Raw genomic sequence first — 21,027 nt, 5'->3', positions numbered from 1 at the left:
CCTTTGACCTCATGATTCTCATTTGCTCTTTCTTTTACTGTCTATGGCTCTGACATGCACTGTGAGCTGTAAGGTCTTATATAGACAGGTGTGTGGCTTTCCTAATCAAGTCCAATCAAACACAGCTGGACAGTTAAATATAAGAGTGTCACAGCAAACAGTCTGAATACTTGTCTTAGGACCATGTGATATTTCAGTTTTTCTTTTTTAATAAATCTGCAAAAATGTCAACAATTCTGTGTTTTTCTGTCAATATGGGGTGCTGTGTGTATATGAATGAGGAAAAAAAATGAACTTAAATGATTTTAGCAAATGGTAGCAATATAACAAAGAGTGAAAAATTTAATGGGGTCTGAATACTTTTCCTTACCCACTGTGTGTGTGTTTGTGTGTATATATATATGTCCTGCCCTCTTCCTTTGCATGTTTTGGATAAATGCAATAAGATATATGCAGTTATTTTAAAAACCTATTATATATTATAGGCCTACATTTGCATATAATTGCTCTTCTGTATTTTTTTCTACCTAGCTGATCCAGCAAAGTCATTTGAATGAATGTTATTTGCTATGATGATCCTTAATCTGATTATAATAATCAGTAAGGTGACAGTAATGTACTCACGGATACAGCTTGAGAGACGAGTCTGTTAAATGGGCGGAGTCTAGTGTGTCTTCATCACCTGACGACTGTCAAAGTCATATGACAGAAAGGGAAACGCAAACCGCAGGCTCGCAGGAGTCTTCAAGCCTTGTGTACAGGTCCATGTCCATCAGGCTGTGTGAGATGTTTTCTCTGCGCGTCTTCTTCTGTCTTCTGTCCGTGTCTGTGTATGTCGCGAGCGGCGTGTATGATCCAGATGAGGTGCTGGGTCTGCCGGGCATGTCTTTCAAACCCAATTACCGCCAGTGGTCCGGATATCTAAAGGCCAGTTCTGGCAAGTTTTTGCATTATTGGTGAGTTTTTTTTTAGTCTTCTGTCACAACGTTATTAGCATGAGAATATGCAGCATGTTTTGTTTGTGAGTACGGTACTTTTAGCGTTTCCGCATTCATAAAGACAGAAAAACTAACACGTCCGAAATGCAACATGCTATATTTAATCTATATTTAATCTATATTAAGTTATTTCAATATTTTTTATATTATGTTCTTTATTTTGGCGATGTAATAGTATTTGAGGTACTTTGATGACACTGTGGCGTATATTACAATATTCATATACCATTGTATGGTTCCTGTCTAGAAGAGTGTTGTATTACATTTTGTTCATGTATAATTCTTTAACTGTATATACTGTGTGTGTGTGTGTGTGTGTGTGTGTGTATTTTTTTGTTTTTGGTTATTGTTAAATAATGAATGTACTATATTTTGAGTCTCTTCAGTAACACACTAGAATTGTTTTGTGTATTCATTAATGTATTAAAGAGAGTGTGTATATGTTGCAGGTTTGTGACGTCTCAGAGGGACCCGCTCAAGGATCCGGTCGTGCTGTGGCTGAATGGAGGGCCAGGCTGCAGCTCTTTGGATGGGTTTCTATCAGAAAATGGCCCCTTTCATGTATGTTAAAAGTTGTCTTTAAAAAGACAAAACAACAAAATAACATGTATTTACAATTCATTGCTGGTTTAATCTTAAAGACCCAAAAGCAAAAGAGATTAGACCGTGAAAAACATTAATGTAATTTCAGTTACTGTAGTTCTTAATTGCTTTTCATAAATATCTCAATAAACATTGGGTTTGATCTGTGTGTCATTAGGTCAATGATAATGGAGCCACACTTTATGAGAACGAATTCAGCTGGAATAAAATCGCCAATGTTCTTTATCTTGAGTCTCCTGCTGGAGTGGGTTATTCCTATTCAGATGACCAAAAATATCAGACAGATGATGATGAGGTGGGTGTCTACACATTCATAGACCTTCATAGCCTATAAAAACAGACTTTAGTTTTAAATCCCTAATGTGTATTTTTCTTTAGGTGGCAAATAACAACTACCTAGCATTGCAAAGTTTTTTCATCAAGTTCCCAAATTTCACCCAGAATGAGTTTTTCATTTTTGGTGAAAGTTATGGAGGCATCTACGCACCAACACTCAGTCTGAGAGTTGCCACTGGAGGTCAGCTGAAAGTGAACTTTAAGGTATAGGTTAATGCTTATTTAATTTTTTTTAAATGTAGTGTATAAAATGTAACTTATGTTTTGTACTTGTTTTCTAATATTTGAAAATCTGTTATATCTATTATGTTTTTTATTTTTATTTTATTGTTTCTTTGGTTTCTTTTGCAGGGCTTTGCTGTGGGAAATGGCATTAGTAGCTTTGCACTTAATGACCAATCACTAGTCTACTTTGGCAACTATCATGGCCTGTTTGGAGAACAGTAAGCTCATGTTTATTGCAATACTGAGAATTAATATTTTGAAAATTTTTATTTATTTATTTATTTTAAACACTGTTTTGTTTGTAGGCTGTGGAAGGATCTTAATGACAACTGCTGTCATAATGGAGTCTGTAATTTCTACAACAATTCTAAAGAGTCCTGCTCTCATATGGTAACGTGAATGCATCCACACATTCTTGTAACATTATACTGCTTTGTTATTATTTAAGGTGACTTCAGTCTTCTGTCTATTGCAGGTATCGCATGCATTTAATATAGTCTATAACTCTGGGTTGAATACATATGCGCTGTATCTTGACTGTGCTGGTGGCGTCACATCTCAGAGAGCCATGATGCATCTTTTCAGAAACTTCAGGAAGCATTGGGAAGCTAATAAGGTGAGTCTTGTTCGATTTAATCATGCAGCCTTACAATCCACTTTGATCAACTTGATAGAACAAAGGGGAAAATATCTTTCGTTTGTTTAGACAGGAGGAAGTCCTCCAAATGTTCAGGGAGTGCCTCCATGCATCAACAGTACTGCTCAGATGAACTGGCTTAACCGAGGAGATGTGAGGAAGGCGCTGCACATTCCTGATGTACTACCACCATGGGACATCTGCAGGTAAACAGACGCCTGTCCTCACTTACAGTTTCAGTGTGTGTGTGTGTGTGCATGAACACGCGTGCAGCTCTTCCTGAGTTCTTCCTTTTTATGCAGCGATACTGTGGGAAGACAGTATCACATCATTTACGAAACTGTGAAGGATGTCTATGAGAAGCTGCTGGCTTTGGGTCTGAGAACTTTGGTCTATAATGGAGATACCGATATGGCTTGTAACTTCCTCGGGGACCAGTGGTTTGTTGAGCAGCTTGGGCAGAAGGTAAGATATACTGTATGATCTGTGAGATGTGATGTTCTGCTGATTTTATAGCACTTTCTAAGTTTAATGTTGGGTTTTTCCTCTTCTTCAAGGCGAGCACACAGTATCAACCCTGGATTTATGATAAGCAGATTGCTGGATTCTACCAGCAATTTGGCAACATCACTTTCCTCACTGTCAAGGTAAGTTTCAGGCATCTTGCTCTTTTCCAAGGTGTAGTTATATTTTTCTTAGTTACAGCTTCCATAAGATCTGTTGATGTGCGGCTGCTGTTTGTGTCTAATAGAGATTCAGATGACTGGCTCTGATCAGTTACAAATTCAGGCTAAATGGTGACAGCTTACATGTATTAAAGCATGACATACAACTCTGCTCTTGCAGGGTGCAGGTCACATGGTTCCTCAGTGGGCTCCTGGTCCATCTCTCCAGATGCTACAGAGGTTCCTGTCCAATAAGCCTTATTGAACTTCCTCCAGATTTAAATCACCAAATCTACATTTTTTTGTCTGGAATGGATTTGTGGAGTGTGATTTTTAGAGAAACTGTTGAAATATGGACATGAAGTTGCAAATGAATTTTCTCAGGGACTTTTGTGTGTTTGCATTTGTTTGTTTTTATGCTCTTTATTGTGTTTATTGTTTGAATCTTTTTTTAAATCTTTTTTTTTTAACACTATGAGTTGTTTTCATAGTCATGTTGATTATAACAAAACCACATAATCCCATGCACTTTTTAAAACAGTATTAGTGGATATCACATGGTTTTGAAATACTTGTGTCAGTAAATCATGGGTTACTGTTATAAAATCTGTTAATTGAAAAAGAGGTGAGATTTATTATTATTATTTCTTATAAGTACTGAGGACAAATATTTATATTCTTCATTCTTCCTACACTATCTATGGTTATAAATGGTTTACAATCCTATCTGATTGTCAAATCTTTTATTAAGGATTATATGGATGAGAATGTAAGGTATGTTGAGATTCAACCCAAGAAAACAAGAAATAAAAGGCTGTTTTTAGAGTAATTTGTCTGTCTACATCTGCATTCAGTAAACTTATGATTTGACCAACATTATGGCCACTGTTTAAACCACAAGAAATGAGAACCGAAAATAAATAGTTTTTAGTCATTTCCCTGTTATGTGTAAACCCTAGATAAGGATATGGGCATACATACAGTAACGTGTGGTGGGTTATTAATAAAGAGGAAACCGATTATAGATATAAAAGATGATGCGTGAGGACCCAAAAGAGAACAGTTCAATGGCAGTAACATGTTATGAGTTTAAATGTACAGTAGGTGGCGGTATAAGGTACTTTGACGAGGTCGTGTCTACCAGAGGAAGAAGAAGAAAGCGTAAAGTCGTTCGTTCACTCGAGCCAACAGACACACGTGCAGGACTGGTTAAGGAAGAGGATGATTATCAGGTAACGGAAACGTTATTGTCAGTTTTAGGCAAAGAGTCACTTTGCGTTGCATATTTTTACTTCTCTCTACTGATAGTGTCGAGTGTATAAAACTGTTATTTTAGTTCTTGCGTCGAACTGCACCGTGTTTAAGTTTCCGTGTCTGTGTGACTCTGGGAGCTACGCTGCGGTGCAACAGTATCTCTCTTTCTCTATTGTTTGGGCTTTATCTTACTGCTGGTTCAGCCCTTGTGAAAGGAGAAACAAATTTTCTTCTGTTCCTAATATGAGCTTGATATATAAGCTCATTTGTTGCTCGATTATGTCACTCATGGGGTGTCTTTGTCTAACAGGAGCTGGAAGAACACGTGCGTGTAAACGAAGAGGAATCGTGCCCATCGATGTTTTGCATTGAAGAGATTTTTGTTCATTTATTGATGTTTTTACAGTATTTCACGTGAATTCATACCCAGTACATTCAATTCTTATGTCGTAAAAATATATATACTGTTTTAACGCTGAGCTTTCTAGCAGCTTGCCAAGATGTAATTGTATAAAAATGGTTAAAAAAACTACAAATGATTAAAACACTGTGATTACACAATAGTTTTGCTTAACAGTTGTATGTAAAATGCAATAAAGCATCTAAATGTTGTGATCAAAGTTTCACCATGAACATGTAAGATTTGGGCTAGTTGGCACAAGAGCTACTTTTCCTTGCAGTGATTTTGTAATCGATGTAGCTGTTTAATAAATAAATAAACAAAAAACCTAATTGAGTTTAACATTTAGTACAGATGTATTTTTTATTTATTATTGTCCGTGTATGTTCTCACTTGTGGATTTTAGGTTGTGATTTTATACTAAATTTACTTGCATGTTTAATAATTGTGCCTGTCATAATGTTTTCAATTTTGGTGAAGAGCTAACAATAGTATTCGTTTAATAGCAGATATAATTGTCATAATTTATCCTGCATGATATATAGTGTGAAAACATAACCCACTATTGGAGCATCTTGTCACTGAAGGGTGACATATGTTCAGTAAACAAGATTTATAAGCCTGCCCAGGTGTGTGTAGTTGTACAGTCAGATGGTAAGGTTTCAGTGACTGTCCAACCAAATATATAAGTTCTATATAAGTCAGGTTGTATCATTTAAAGACCTCATCACACTGAAGAACATAGGCCTACCGGCAGAGAAAGGCATGAATGCATCAAGCTTCACAGATTCCCCTTTATCCTTCATGAACTTTTGAGGGTTGAATTCATGGGGGAACTTCCACTGACTTTCCTCTCACGGGATGATAATTGTCGCCTGTAAAAATTTTTTTTAACAAAATTAACAATTCTCCCTTGCTGTTAAGGGGTTACAATAATAATTTGGTAATGGATTGATTAGTTAATATTAAGAGGAGCAATGTCACTGACAAGCTGACCCTCATGAATCACTGCTTAAATATAAGGCATGGCATTTATATCCTCAAATGTGACATGTTCACGATCACCAAGGACTTCATCAATCAATCTCCCACTGACATTGTTCTGAAAATGTATTTAAACAGACACAAGCACACATTGAAGACCATAAAATCCATATAATCCATAAAAAACCAAACACACGCAATTGACTCTCCTGGTAGGGATGCAGAGGTAAAAGAGATGTTTCCCATTCTTGAATTAGATTTTTTTTTCTAACATATTTTGGTCATTAACATGTCTATATTTAAACATTGATATATGCAAACATCTAAGGAATTATCGTTTGTTGATTATAAAGGTTTATAATTATAAAAATATAATAAGTTTATATATATATATATATATATATATATATATATATATATATATATATATATATATTTTTTTTTTTTTTAATTGGTCCCTGTACTCCGGTTCGTGCATTAAATTAGCACGAGGTGGCGTCAAATCCATGTCGTTTTCCTTTTGACATTAGTGACGCATTTTCCAAGCGCCGGAAACGTGCTCGCGAGCGCTGATGTGTGATTTTGCTTAGGTGTAATTTGCTATTTGTTTGATTTTGAAGATTATTCTTTAAAATATAATCAGATCGGTTAATTTTTTAGATGCCTAAAGAGAAAGGCGTTATCAGGTGAAATAGTCGCACGAGAAGGAGAACTCCGGGGAGATGGCGGTACGAGACAATATTGTTTAATAAATGTCTGTGTGTCTTTAAATGTATTCATGTGATAAATGTGTATTATGTCTTGTGAGATTTCTTGCGTGTCAGTGCAGTCCTGTTAAGTAATATGTCTTTCTTTAGCCGAAAGGAAAAGTTGGAACCAAAGGCAAGAAACAAATCCACGACGAGAACCAGGATACTCTGAAGTTCTACAACAGAATCATCCTGGGAGCAAACGTGAGGCATGCATCTGAGATCCAGGGCGCCTTTATAAACGTGTTTCATGTTTTGAATTGATTTATTTGTTGTGTTCTTTTCAGGCTATTTATTTAGCAGTCAATTTCTTGCTCTTTTACAACTCGTCTACATTTTGGACATGGGTGAGTCAGAGTATGATCTGAATAAGAGCATCATAATTAAGCATTTGTATGTTTTGGGCTTTTGCATTCAGTGGTGTGTGTGAGCAAATCTGACAGATTCATATCTGCTCGTGGCAAATAGACCTGGGGTTTTCAATCTTTTAGATGTCATGGACCCCCATAATTATCTGTATGTGAGGGGCACCCATGATAAAATGTATAAGGCAGCTGTATTTATTTTGTATTTATAAAAACCTAATTTATAAAAAAATAATACTTAGTGTGTATTGATACACTATAATTTTTTTTAATACTCAATATAATAATACAATGTGTATTATTTATTTAAATGTAAATTTTCATCTTGATTTTGTATATATTTTTGTTTATATATATATATATATATATATATATATATATATATAAATAAAACCTTTAGAAGACAGTGTCCATCTGTCCACATCTAGGACTTTGCTTATATTAATGTAGAACACTGTATATGGGTTTTTGGTAAAATATGAGATGATAAACTTTTTCCAGTATTTTGGTAAATATTATTTACCTCTCTCTTTGTCTCCTTTGTACCAGTTCTTTCTGCTGTTCGCAGTGGCGGTCTACATTGGCAGCTACAGATCTATGTCAGCGATGGCCAAAGCTACGTTTGGTGAAGACGGTAGCTTGCTGGATGGAGGAATTGACCTTAATATGGAACAGGGCCTGGCAGAGTGAGTTGGATGTTTAATCTGTACATTTTTATATGCTGTATATTTCCAGACAATGATTAATGCTCTTCGTGACCTAATGACTTTTCTTATATGAACATGCAGACACCTGAAGGATGTGATTCTTCTTACTGCTATTGTTCAGGTCCTCAGCACTCTGTCATCTTACTGCTGGTACTTCTGGCTCTTGGTGAGACTGCATAATTCCACTGATTGTGATATATTTTAGGTTTCACAATTGCACTTTCACTGAAACCATATTATTTTCTTTCTCTTCACATCAGGCACCTGCAAGGGCTTTGCATTTATTGTGGGTGAACTTCCTGGGCCCCTATTTTTCTGCTGAATCACAGGCAGCCCCTGAAGAGAGTGAGAAGAATGACAAGAAACAGAGGCGACAGGAAAGACGACAGATGAAGAGATTCTAGACTTGTCTGGGCTTAATTTTTTACATGTATTATACAATTACAAAGAACATGCAATCTAAATTATTCTGAGATATTTGACATGACAGGTTAGTCCATACAGTAGATGGGCAGTGTAAAGTGTATTTGACTTTCTCTTATGTGTCATCAGCTGCTCCGTCCTTTTCAGCCCTTTGGTCCCTTTCTCTCACTTTGTCTATCTTAAAATCTCTAGCTCAGGTATGCCTCTGAGTGGGGCTCCACTTTTTTTTTTTTTTTTTTTAATCAAAGTGAGTTAAACTCACACAATATGCCTTTGCTTACTATGGTGAGCTTTCATATCATTAGTTTCAGTTGCTAATACATACTTTTCAACAGGTGCAGCTACATGACCCATTGACCTCAGCCATTTAGACCCGAGGCTGTATGAGTTTCACCAACCACATGATATTTCAAAGCACTTCAGTTCAGCTTTTAGATAAATTCCCTCTTCCGCCTTTCAGAGAATATCGCTGTGATTGTTCAGTATGGGGGAAATCATGTGCTGATTCTGAATCAAAGATAAAAATCTTTGAGGTGTGTGTGGTATTACGGTGAAGCTATAGGTGCAGCCTTGATGTAACGCAAAGTAGATAAAGATAAAAAGATAATTGACCCTGAGGGGCAATAAAGGACTCTCTGGTTACTTATTTTTAACTGTTCAAGTGGAACTGTACTGCTTTATGAAAGTTGCATGGGTTAGTATCAAGAATAACTTGCATGACCTCATACTATTGACTGGCCCAACATCAATTTAACAATTCAATGGACTGAATATAAACACTGTCTTGATATCCTAGTTAAAAGAAAATAAAGTTGCTTCAGCTGAAATTTATGGAGACCCAGTGATTATAAATAAACTTGTTATGAAATGATGTATTGATGCAAAATTTCTTTTAAATTGATATCATTTCTAATTTCCTGGTTCATTCAGAATAATCACAACCATACATGCTTTGGATGTCAAACACACCTTATTCAACTCACAAACTTTTTAGTAGTGTATTTAAAGACATATTAGATATATCAGATACAATAAATATATTAAATAATTACTATTGAGAATTTGTCAAGACATTATTTTCTGTTGTGATAGCCCCTGGTGCTGCACAGTTTGGATGTTTTCCTTGTCTGACCTACAGATTGGATTCTCCGCTAAATTACTTAATAAATCGTGTTTAATGAAGGCTGCTGCTGCAAAACCAGGATCGAGAATAAATGTATTAATGTGGACACCGTTCCACTGCGCACTCGTTTCCTCGTCTTAAACTAATCTTTTTCTCATTAGTGCTGATCTGATCTGTCTCGGCAGACTGCAGCCACGAGAGTCATCAGCAGCACAAGGAAGGTAAGGAGAACTTTAGCTAAGTACTGCTAGTTAGCAACCAATCAGAAACAACGCAACAGCTAATTTTAAGTGTTTAAAGTGGGTTGATGTTTGTCGGTTGAGTGTGTTATCGTCAACTTTCATCTAATAAATACACGCCAACGGTTTCTGGACTTTAGCAGTATCACAGAACAGATGAGACAATCAGGTAAATGTATGGTATTTGTTTGCCGTTCAGAGATGAGTTCGTTAGCCACGTTGCTAAGCTAACTTTAAGTTATAAAAAAAGTTCGAGTATCTAACCTGTTATTATATGTTCATTAGAATAGCTTGTTAGTAATGTTAAAAACATGGTTAAAAAGAGATAATGATCGAAAGTTGATTGATCGCTCACACATTGTTAATCTTCAAATACAACTGCTAACGTTAACGTTACCTTAGCTGTGATATAGACTCGCGCCCGTGCCAAACTGACTTCAGCTGGATAAACGTCGATTATATATTATATCTTTCACCAGTTTCGGATTTTATTCAAGTGGTATAATATGTGCGTGTGGGTATATGTTTTGTTAGACCTATAAGGTTAGGTTTTAGCCACCCGTGAAAGATCATAGTTTGAAACTGCGCTACCTGGCTGCTCTTTGTCCATAAACGCCCTGCATTTGACCGCTGTGTCATGATAAACATTATTTTCCATCGAATGACTGCTTTAATTGGTGTTATTAGCTCTAAAGAACAATATGCATTTATTATTGGGGTAAGTAACATGACCCCCTACCTGGGACATCTTGCTTATAATGTTTGTAATTTTTTTTTTTTTTTTTTTTTTTTTTTTCCAATTTAGTAACCAAGGACAAAAACAGAAACCCATGAAAGAGATTCGTCTGAAATGTAAGTTTATTCTGTGATTTGCGCACATAGGATAATAAAATGGTGAATAATAAAATGAGTATTAAACAACAACACAAAGACATAATCGCAACACTGATTTCAAATGTTTGCATATCGATGTCGGAAATGTACATCTGATTCATGAAACTGAGTAACCTAATTCATTACAATAAGTAGCTATTAAATAAAATTAAAAGCGCTAGTAACGACATGATACTCAAGTCTTACCCCAAAGGTCTAATGTAATTTTATTCACTCCAAAAATAAAAACGCTTTACTCAGCATAAAAAAAAAAAAAAAAACTTTAGTGTTTACGCATAGGCACAAAAACGTTGATGTTCAACATAATACAATTTTCCAGATACACAAACTCTACCATTTAACCTTAAAGACATTTCGACAAAGTAAAGTATATGTTGATATTCAGATGAAGTTAACTTAAGAATTTCAAGTCAGTTAATTTTTTTTTTCTCTTAGATTTTGCCCCTTGCACATTGTTCTCTATAGGCAAAGGCAACTGGACGTAATACAACTATAATCTAAGATTTAAGATGTATTCATGCATTGACTAATTGAAAAATGTGATCTATCCAAAAGCGATTGAAAGAGACACGTTTTAGTGAAGTGGTGTGTCCTGAGTGATTGTTATGCACTGCATATTTATTACTCTGCTGTTTGTCTGTCTTTAAATAAATTCTTTAATTTTAACAGATGGACAGGGAAGATAAAGTAATACCGTCGCGTCCCTGACATAGGGGTCGGTGACTCCATCACACGATCATCACGATGGCTCTCACCAGCACCACGATAACATCATGGAAGCTGCGTGAGTACACAGGTTTTAAAGAGTCAGGATCTTCATTTGAAGTTGTGGGAAATGTGACTGGCTTTTTTTGTCATACGTGTTGTTCAGAGGAGATTGTGGCTCACTCCAGCAATGTGTCTTCACTGGTGTTGGGGAAATCATCTGGTCGCCTGCTGGCCACCGGCGGCGAGGACTGCAGAGTCAATATCTGGGCTGTCAGCAAACCAAACTGCATTATGGTAAAACCCTCTCTGTTATTTGTTTATTTGAGAGAATCCCAGTTATTTGATTCAGTGTATGTCTGTTGTGTAGAGTCTGACGGGCCACACCAGCCCTGTGGAGTGCATCCAGTTCAACAGCTCTGAGGAGCGCGTGGTGGCCGGTTCTCAGTCCGGCTCTCTCCGGCTTTGGGATTTGGAGGCTGCTAAAAGTAAGTAGTTTGTGCTGCAGATTTTGCACTTTGGTTAGCATAAAATCTGCAATAAGATACAGGGCAGTTCTCTTAAACCCAGTAAAGAAAATGTGGCACATATGTTGATCTCAAAAATCAGGAGAAAGAAATTATGGTCTGACTTTTTACTGGGTGTGTACTTGTTAAAAATTGTTAGGAAAGACACTTCAAAATTAAAAGTGGGTCTGTAAAATATTGTAATCATCCTAAATATAGACTAAGTATATACTTTTTTTTTTTTTTTTTTTTTTTTTTAATAAACTGAATTTATGTTCTGCACACTTGATGGGGTTCAGTTTGCTGTAGATATGTAGAAAAATAGATGTAGTTAAATAGCATTCCTCTTGCTTTCTGGGATGATTAAATGAACCTGTTTGGTGGAAGAGATCCTGTAGTTATCCTTCCACTCTGATCCCTGAGGACACACAGGGGCCATCTGACCAGAAACACTTCTTGAGCAGATTGTTCCGAGGATGTATATCTATAGCTGAATTTTCTTTTTTCTTTTTTTATGAAGTTCTGCGCACCTTGATGGGGCACAAAGCCAGTATCTGCAGTCTGGACTTTCACCCCATGGGAGAATACCTGGCGTCTGGCTCTGTGGATAGCAATATTAAGGTTTGTTAAATGCATTTGCCTTAACTTGTATAGAAATAATTTGATTCTCTCTCATTTACTGATATGTATGTTGAAATTGTTGTGTGTATTTCTTGAAAGATTAATTTTCATGTCATTATTTCCGGTCTAGTTGTGGGATGTGAGAAGAAAAGGATGTGTATTCCGATATAAAGTAAGTACAAGACTGATGTTTTGTGTGTGTGTGTGTACAATCAGAAGCCAGGCTAATCACCCTTAACACTCGGTTGTGTCTGAACACATGATTAAACTGCGGATTAGTGAGGTGCTCTCCATCTATCTTACTCTACTGTTTTGCACAATGGTCTGTTTTGTCTTGTTTTGCAAGAGTCAGCCTTTGGTTTATGCACTTTAGCTTTAAAAGTCTTGATATTTGTTTTGTTTAAAAGGCATTAAACAAAACATCTTCGTGAGTCCTAATAAAGCACTTTAGTTTGGACTTTTGCATCTCTTATCTGATACACCTCTTAATGAATGTGGTGATGGCCTTGTTTATGTGGTTCTATGACTGTGTCTCTTGGCAGGGTCACACTCAGGCTGTGCGCTGTCTAGCCTTCAGTCCTGATGGGAAGTGGCTTGCTTCTGCCAGTGATGACAGCACAGTAAAGGTGAGAGCTGTGCTGTTATCTTGCCTGGATGAATGACGAGGGATTGTTTTTTTTAATGTGTATGCATATTCTGTTCCCCATTTAGCTGTGGGATCTGATAGCAGGGAAGATGATCACTGAATTCACATCACACACCTCAGCAGTCAATGTTGTGCAGTTCCACCCCAATGAGTACCTGCTCGCCTCTGGGAGTGCAGATCGGTACGAAGTGTTTTTGTTTGAGGTTGTGTTTGTCCATCTGTAAATAATGCGGCTTAAATTTAAATGTGTTCAGTGCTGCTTTCGCCTTTGTTTGTTATCTCTGGCACCCTATTTATGTGTTTCGATATTTGCTGCAGGACTGTTAAGCTGTGGGACCTGGAGAAATTCAACATGATTGGCTCATCAGAGGGCGAGACGGGAGTTGTAAGGTGATGATCTGTTTTCCATTCTGGATATGTTTGTTAGTCCCTGTTTGACCCCTAGTTGAATACTCTGCTCTTTTCCCTTTTTGCAGGAGTGTATTGTTTAATCCTGATGGTAGCTGCTTGTATAGCGGCTCTGAGAACACACTACGAGTGTATGGCTGGGAGCCTGACCGCTGCTTTGATGTAGTGCATGTAGGCTGGGGCAAAGTATCTGACCTGGCCATCAGCAACAACCAAATGGTTTGTACTTTTCTACATAATCTGTCTTTTTCATTGTACATATAGACATGAGTGGGAGCTGTACTATTTTGTGAACTTGCGTGCCACTTGCTTTCTGGGATGATTAAAAGAACCTGTTTTGGTGGGAGAGGTCCTGTGGTGACCATTTCCACTCTGATCTCTGAAGACGTGTACAGGGGCCATCTGACCAGAAACGCTTTCTGAGAAACTCTTTTGGAGGAAAGCTTTAAAAGGCATTTTTAACAGTTTCTAACTGTCTCTTGAATAGATTGCAGTGTCCTGCAGTCAAAATAATGTGAGCTGGTACATTGTTGATCTCAGTCGAGTGAAGAAGTCAGGATCTGTGATCCAAGGGCTGATTGAGGACAAGCCGATCCCAGCTCCCACCTCTGCAATGGGAACAACACTAAGGCGGAATTATGAGCGACCCACTACATCCTGCACCGGACAGCAGTGAGATTTTTCTTTTTGTCTTCATCTAATGATGCATGACACTTCTGCTCAGGTAGACCTTGGAATGTCATTTCTGGAAAATAAAATCGGCTTGGTGTTTTTATGCTCCTTGTAGCTTAAACAGGGTTCAAAGGGTTCCCAGAGAGTGCATGAACCTAGAAAATGTTTCTTAAATGCATTTTCTTTAATATATAAATGAAAGCTTAAATCTAAATGTGCTTTTATTATTATTATTATTATTATTATTATTATTATTATTATTCAAAGATGCATTCGATTAATCGGGGACAGGAAAGGCTTTTGCATTACAAAAAATATATATATTTCACAAATGCTGTTCTTTTGAACTCCATTAAAAATAATCTTGGAAACGCAACAAAAAAAAACCCCATTACAAATACATGTTTTTTGTGAGCATAAGAGACTTTATTTAAAAATGGTTTAAAAATCTTACCGAACTGAAACTTGAATCGTATCTCCATCTTTCACTTATAACCATGCAAAAAATAAAAAGCGTATATTTTTAAATGCATTTAAGCATGCTGATCTTCTGTGCTTGTGTAGGATGAAGCAGAGTTCAGAGGCCGATCGCCGGAGTCCAGAAGGAGAGCGGAGAAGTCCCAGCAGTGAGGATGAGAAGGAAGACAAAGAGAGCAGTGCAGAAATCACCAACCCAGAAGATTATAAAGAGATCTTTCAGCCGCGCAGTGTCATCTGTGAGTTTTAGATGCACAAAATACAATAGGTTAGGCAATTTTCACACATGCTGCTTCACATGTGCCATGGTATATAATCTAGTTCTCTTTTGTTTCTGGGTCATTTCTGTTTTTCTTTTTCATGCAGCACGTACTCCACCCAAAACAACTGAACCCTTCCCAGCTCCCCTAGAGCACTCTTTCTCAGAGAGTGTGCTAGAGAAACCTGGCCCGGCAGTAAAGATTGTAACTCCAGTAATAGACCGGGTAGGTTTTCCGTTTCTTAAACGTCTCTTGATAAATTCATAAGTTTAGGTTGTTATTTCTGATGACTGTATTTTCAGGCAGGACAGTTGAAAGGTCCCATTACCTCCTCTACTCCAGTACAAAGAGTTGAACCAACAGTGATTGCTGCTGCTCCCCGTCCAGTAGCTGTGGGGACCACATCAGTGACCTCTCCCTCTCATCCTGTGGTTACGACCACCAAACCTAAACCTTCTACAGGAATGATCCTCTCGACACGTAACGAGCCAATTGGCCTCAAAGCAGGGGACTTCCTTTCTGTGAGTTCAATGGATGTTTAATGTTACTGTCTAGCACTATTGTTCCCTTAAGATGATTCACTTTTGTATTATGCTGCGTTCATGTCGTGTCTGAATTGCTATAATTATTATATAGAAATTCTTGGAGCTGCTGGAGCTGTTCACGTCCTTTTTGATAATTTTATGTGGAAATGTTCATAACCTTAAATGAATCCACGTGTGGCTTTTTTTTTGATAAAGATGGCAGAATATTTAATCGCTCTCAATTTGTCAGATAAAAAAATAATGAAGAACAAAGTGTGCTAGGTAATATTGTGCGTGTTTGTTATTATACCCAGAGTCAGCTGTCACCAGTCCCAGGTGCAATTAATTTGTGCGGATGAACCTTTTCATAGTTCCTAGTTCCCGCTTTTTGGTGAGTTCGCAACACAGGAACTAGGAGTGTATTTAGTTCTAGCAACTCTATTTGGAGGAACTAAAATAACTCCTACTTCAGAGTATATAGGCCAATTTTAGGTTTGTAAACATTCAGGATACGCGTGCATCATGGTTTCAGAAAACCCGGGAGCGAATAGCCTTAACGGATCGAGAATTACACGGATGCAGTATAAAATTGTTAGGTTTAAAAATATTGCCGATTATATTGATTTAGATGTAATTTTCAAAATGCTCATTGCATATTACACAAGCTTGTCACTCACCGATAAGCACTGTTATTCAATGAAAATGACCTATGATAATGGGACAGTCTTGCAGATCCGAAACGGGGATGATGGTTTTTTTTTTTTTTTGTGTGCGGAGATTATCTAGTGGCAGAAAATGGTTTTCAACTGGAATAATAATAGAAAAAGTGAATTTGATTTTTATATTTATATATTCTGACTTTACACACAGCATTCACAAACTGCGAGAATAAAGATGTCGATGTCGGCCACTTCAGAATTGTGAGCTGCAGGTGCGAATGTAGTCAGGAAAATGGCCCGAGGAAGAAATTGGTTCTCTATTGGTGCTTTTCCACAGTGTGGTATGTCACTGCTCTGCACACCTCAGTACGGCACTGTTTGCGTTTCCACTGCAGTTTAGTCTCGCTTTAAGGGTGAGCGGGATTATTCACTTGCCGTTATGGTTGTGCTGTCTCTACTGCTGAGACTATAAAAATAAATATTTTTCATTCTTTGTCGCCCAATCAAGCTCTCGCTGGATCTGCTCCTCTGCTATCAATGAGAGGAATGTCTGTACTTCCTCAACAGACAAGGAAACTTCAAAAAACTTCATAACAGTTGCATTCGATCCCTCACTGGCTGTGCTGATTTAAATCTAATGTTAGCGGTTCTTTTGTGTTTATGTCGCAAGTTCAGTGAAGCAGGTGATGATTCTCTCCAGCCAGTCTGTGTTCAGCAGAGTTTACATGTCACGTTTTGGTAACGGTACGGTTCACTTGGAACCTCATGAAGTACTGTACCCAGTGGAAAACCCCCCAAAAGTGAACCGTACCGAGCCGTACCATGCAGTGGAAAATCACCATAGGAACCACCATGCTGGCTTGTACCGGATCTAATTTGGTTCTCGAAAAAGGTCTGGTACTAAAATCGCACCCAGTTCCGGGGGTTCGAAAACTCCCAAAAGTGGGTAGTTCCACAATTAGTTCTGGTACTATGAAAAGGTTTCCGTGGTGAGAAAGGCCCTATCGGTTCCTTTTTAAAAGGGTACTGTACTGACCGCTTGTGTACCAGTATGTAAAATGCTGAGTGATTCTGAATTGTGTCTGTTTTAACAGCATGCACGGAACGCCAAAGCTGGTGTGATGGGAGATGATGAGGCATTAGCACAGATCCGAAAAGGCCATGACACCATGTGCGTAATGCTGACCAGTCGATATAAAAACCTGGACACCGTACGCTCCGTTTGGGCCAGTGGTGATGTCAAGGTAAGTGCAACCGCACTCAAGCTGATGAGCTTTGATAAATTGTGGGACAGACAGATCGTAATGAGATGTTACTGGCTGGTGGATACATTTACTGCTACACATCGAAAATGTATTTCTAATGTAATCTAGTAATGGGCTATTATTGAAAGCAGCAGTACACTAAAAGCAGTGTTTGCATTTCCCTTCATGTTTCCCAGACTTCACTGGATTCAGCTGTATCTATGAATGATCTTTCTATTGTGGTGGACGTCCTTAACATAATCAACCTCAAACCGTAAGAGTATACACACATCGCTCGCTACTTCTGTCCCTTCATCATTTTCAGAAGTTATAACGAGAAGTTATTCTCTTTCAGATCACTGTGGAAATTGGACCTCTGCACATCCGTCTTGCCACAGATTGAGGAATTGCTGCAGAGCAAATATGAAAGGTGCCTTATTAAAGGTTATGACCTGTCTATGTCTATAGTAATTCTAGTTTCTCAAGTAGGGCTGGGTGATAAAATAATAACATTAATGAATTTACTAACTGCACCATTAGGGATGTTCATTTTAACCGGTTAACTGACCGTTGTTTGCCTTTTTATTTTTGCACATTTACAATAAAAACAAATCTTTGTGCGTAAAATAAGCCTAAAGAAGAATAGGATGCTGCTTTCTGCCGTCTGTTTTCTTTCGTGCAACACAAAAATGAACCGAAACTCATTTAATTCATTTTCGTAATTTTCTATTCAAGTAAAAAAAATATTTATTGTATAGGTCTATTTATTTGCTATATATAGACTGTCTTTATTATGTTTTTTTTCCACTTGTAGCAGCGCTGCAGGTGCTTGATGTGATATGAAGACCATGTGAATCCTCATGTTCTGTTGTTTGTTGCTTTTTGTGCATTTAAAATTAATTCCCAGGAAACTAATGTTAGTATTTTTTACGGGTCACAGACACGTATCCTTTCTAATTTAATTCCGTTAAATTTAATCTTGTCGTTTAATGGTTAATAATTGGCTAACAAGCGTTGGTTAGAAAAAATAACCGAAATAAACATCCCTATGCACCATGCTTTTGTTGCAGAAATGAGGGATATTCTTATCGAATATTATCATTATTGATTGAGAAGTATTAAAGGAGTAATGGAATATAATCACAGTATTTTTTGATTAAGCTATTGCATCTGTAAATTTACTCAAGCTACTACTACTGCTGTCAAAAGTGCATTTCTAGGAAATAAAAAATGTAATCTTAATATTGCAGCCTGCACTGCAAACTGTGCTGAAAGACGAATGTCATCAAAGTCAGGCAACACAAACCTGTTTCATGATTTCATCAACTGTCACTCATTAGAACATTCAGAAACTAAGATTTATTATATTATTATTATTATTCAGGAAAAATTACTGGAAAAAGTAAAAACATCATAAACAATCTGGTGTCTACAGCTTTCACTTTGGAGCAAAAATCTGCCTTTAAACTTGAAAGAAAAGATTTAAAATGTATTGTGATAATTATGGACTTGTATGAAAAGTGATCAGGATTTTATTTTTGGTATATTGCCCAGCCCTAGTCTTGAAGGGATGGAATTTGATGTAATTGTAATGTTTTAACACCTTTAGGACCGTAGGTTTTTATGTCTATAAATTGTATTTATATACACATTTTATAATTCTACATTTAATTTGCTATAGGTTTACTAAACCATTTTATTAAGCTACTTTCTACTATTAAGATAAAGTAAAATTGTTCCATGGGTAAAATATTGGGTGCATTTTATTTAAATGTATGCTTCATGCTAAGATCAGAATCAGGTGAGTGTTATGTGTCAGGAGCGCTTGACTGGCTGTTAATGAGTCTCCTGTTTGGTGAGCTTTTCAGAGGAGTTGCTTTAGAATCTACTTTCATTTATGGAAATTTATGGTGCAAGGTTTTGAGATGGCCATTTATCAGTCATGTACAAACGTAGCGATCTAGTAACATTCTCCCTGTCCTTCTACAGTTATGTACAGACTGGTTGCATGTCTTTAAAACTGATTCTGAAGCGTTTCTGGCCATTAATCTCAGACACGTTGACTGCTCCTCCATCAGTAGGAGTGGACATTACTCGAGAGGAGAGGTTAGTACCAACAAACACTCATGCTGTGGGTTTTTTTTTTTTTTTTGGTTAAATAGCCTGAGTCTTTGTTAGCTTACATTGCTTGAATACAGCACACACAGTGGCTGTTTATTTAAACGAAAACTTAAACCATGCATCAAAGTTTTATTAAGCGTTAAATGTGTGCTGACTGATCTACTGATGACCTTCACTAGATGCATATACAGCTTTTTTTGTTTTGTTTTTTTGTTTCACGGGACACTAATAGGTTTTTATGAGATTGTTATCCTGTGTTTTTCAGGCTTCAGAAATGTAAAGCATGCTATAAGCAGCTGAAGAACCTCAGTAATGTAGTGAAGAGCCGGGCAGAGCAGGTTGGTCGTCATGGCAGCACATTCAAAGAGCTACAACTACTTCTGGCCCCATTGGACTACTGACACACACACACACACACACACACACACACACACACACACAATCAGTCTCCAAACACGAAGCTCAGTCAAAGTACTGAGCTTCATGACTGAACTTGAATGGACTTATCACTCGGCACTTAAATGATTGTTCACACACAAGCACACTTTGGAGTGAACTATTTATGTAGGCTTCAGGTGGTTATTTTCCTAGTGGCTAAATTTAGATTCCTTTGTTTTCCTTTCTTTGAAATGCACTACTTGTTTTTTGTAAACACTTGTCAGAAATAAAGGAGATCTTTCAAAGTAGTCTTGTGATCTTTTTTTGTTTGGTATGCTTTAAGTTTTTTTTTTTTTTCTCTCAAAGATTTACCATAGAACTCGATCAGTTATAACTGCAAAATCAACTCTGTAAATGTGTGGTCAAATTTCATGGGTGAAATCCAGTCTTTAAAATAGGAATCCATGTGATCCGCAGTTTTGTGACGACAGAAGTTCATGCTCCTTTTCAAGTTTCCCACTTTGTCCAACTGAGAATTGCTTGATCGGAAACGGACTTCTGTGCAAGTGGTGCTTCGTGTAGTACTGCACTATTAAAATATTTTGTGTTTGCATGAACACTGCTTTTAACATTACATATTTCTACACGTAAGCCCACAACTTATTATTAGCAAGAACGCAATGAAAAAGTAATGAATAACCAAGTAAAGCCTTTTAGATTTTCAGATGCTGCAGACATGTAAGGTCATGCTTGTAAAACTGTATACAGCCTGAGCAAAGAAAAGCGATTTAAATCAAACCTAAATATATTTGTGTGTATTTTTAGTCGTAATTGGTGGATTACAGAATGAATTTAAAACTAATATTTCAAGGTTAATGTTTTCAATCCAGTATGTACTATATATGAGAGCAACCTACAAATGCTGCACTTATTCGGCACATTTGTGTGGTGTGTGATATTAGCAAAAAAAAAAAATCTATGATAATGACTTTGGGGTTTTAAAAAAGAATGCAGAAACAGTCATGTTTGCCTTCAGATAGAAAACAAGTGCAAGATACATCTAGACATGTTATGAAGCAGCATATTACATAATCTGAAGACAGCCTTCCGAAAGCTCAAAGGTGCTTGTAAATAATTCAGTTTCATATTCATTTGCTATAATCCTGTTCTGTGAAACATGCATTATGTGCAGAGACCTTTGCTT

General features: G+C 37.1%; 3 protein-coding genes across 5 annotated transcripts; all 3 read left to right on the top strand.

The window, feature by feature from the left end:
- The first annotated feature begins 687 nt into the window (after positions 1-687).
- Positions 688-5,460, top strand: LOC127962648 (lysosomal protective protein). Its single transcript, XM_052562278.1, has 12 exons — positions 688-956; positions 1,448-1,559; positions 1,759-1,896; positions 1,980-2,141; positions 2,289-2,380; positions 2,468-2,552; positions 2,638-2,778; positions 2,869-3,005; positions 3,102-3,264; positions 3,357-3,446; positions 3,646-4,696; positions 5,029-5,460. The coding sequence occupies exons 1-11, from the start codon at positions 703-705 to the stop codon at positions 3,727-3,729; spliced, it is 1,458 nt and encodes a 485-aa protein (XP_052418238.1). The 5' UTR covers positions 688-702; the 3' UTR covers positions 3,730-4,696; positions 5,029-5,460.
- A 1,160-nt stretch (positions 5,461-6,620) lies between these two features.
- On the top strand, positions 6,621-9,217 carry LOC127962036 (transmembrane protein 208). The gene is made up of 6 exons (XM_052561444.1): positions 6,621-6,830; positions 6,960-7,055; positions 7,139-7,198; positions 7,766-7,902; positions 8,005-8,089; positions 8,184-9,217. The coding sequence occupies exons 1-6, from the start codon at positions 6,825-6,827 to the stop codon at positions 8,325-8,327; spliced, it is 528 nt and encodes a 175-aa protein (XP_052417404.1). The 5' UTR covers positions 6,621-6,824; the 3' UTR covers positions 8,328-9,217.
- Positions 9,218-9,444: 227 nt separating this feature from the next.
- Positions 9,445-20,131, top strand: LOC127962035 (katanin p80 WD40 repeat-containing subunit B1-like). 3 transcript variants are annotated; one of them, XM_052561442.1, is made up of 20 exons: positions 9,445-9,690; positions 10,514-10,560; positions 11,272-11,386; positions 11,474-11,604; positions 11,678-11,795; positions 12,334-12,434; positions 12,565-12,606; positions 12,977-13,060; positions 13,146-13,261; positions 13,399-13,470; positions 13,557-13,707; positions 13,976-14,160; positions 14,725-14,876; positions 15,004-15,122; positions 15,200-15,418; positions 17,175-17,324; positions 17,522-17,598; positions 17,680-17,754; positions 19,314-19,430; positions 19,711-20,131. In XM_052561442.1, exons 3-20 carry the CDS (start codon positions 11,347-11,349, stop codon positions 19,844-19,846), a joined length of 2,085 nt encoding a protein of 694 aa, XP_052417402.1. In that variant the 5' UTR covers positions 9,445-9,690; positions 10,514-10,560; positions 11,272-11,346; the 3' UTR covers positions 19,847-20,131. The 3 variants fall into 3 exon arrangements, with proteins under 3 accessions (XP_052417402.1, XP_052417401.1, XP_052417403.1); XM_052561441.1 differs by having other exon boundaries at positions 9,679-9,877; XM_052561443.1 differs by lacking the exons at positions 9,445-9,690; positions 10,514-10,560 and adding an exon at positions 9,697-9,877.
- The last annotated feature ends 896 nt before the right edge of the window (positions 20,132-21,027 follow it).

This window comes from Carassius gibelio, chromosome B7 (genome assembly GCF_023724105.1).
Source record: "Carassius gibelio isolate Cgi1373 ecotype wild population from Czech Republic chromosome B7, carGib1.2-hapl.c, whole genome shotgun sequence".
NCBI classification, from domain to species: Eukaryota; Metazoa; Chordata; class Actinopteri; order Cypriniformes; family Cyprinidae; genus Carassius; species Carassius gibelio.
The sequence above is the reverse complement of the archived record's forward strand: the minus strand, read 5'-3'. Positions and strand labels throughout refer to the sequence as shown.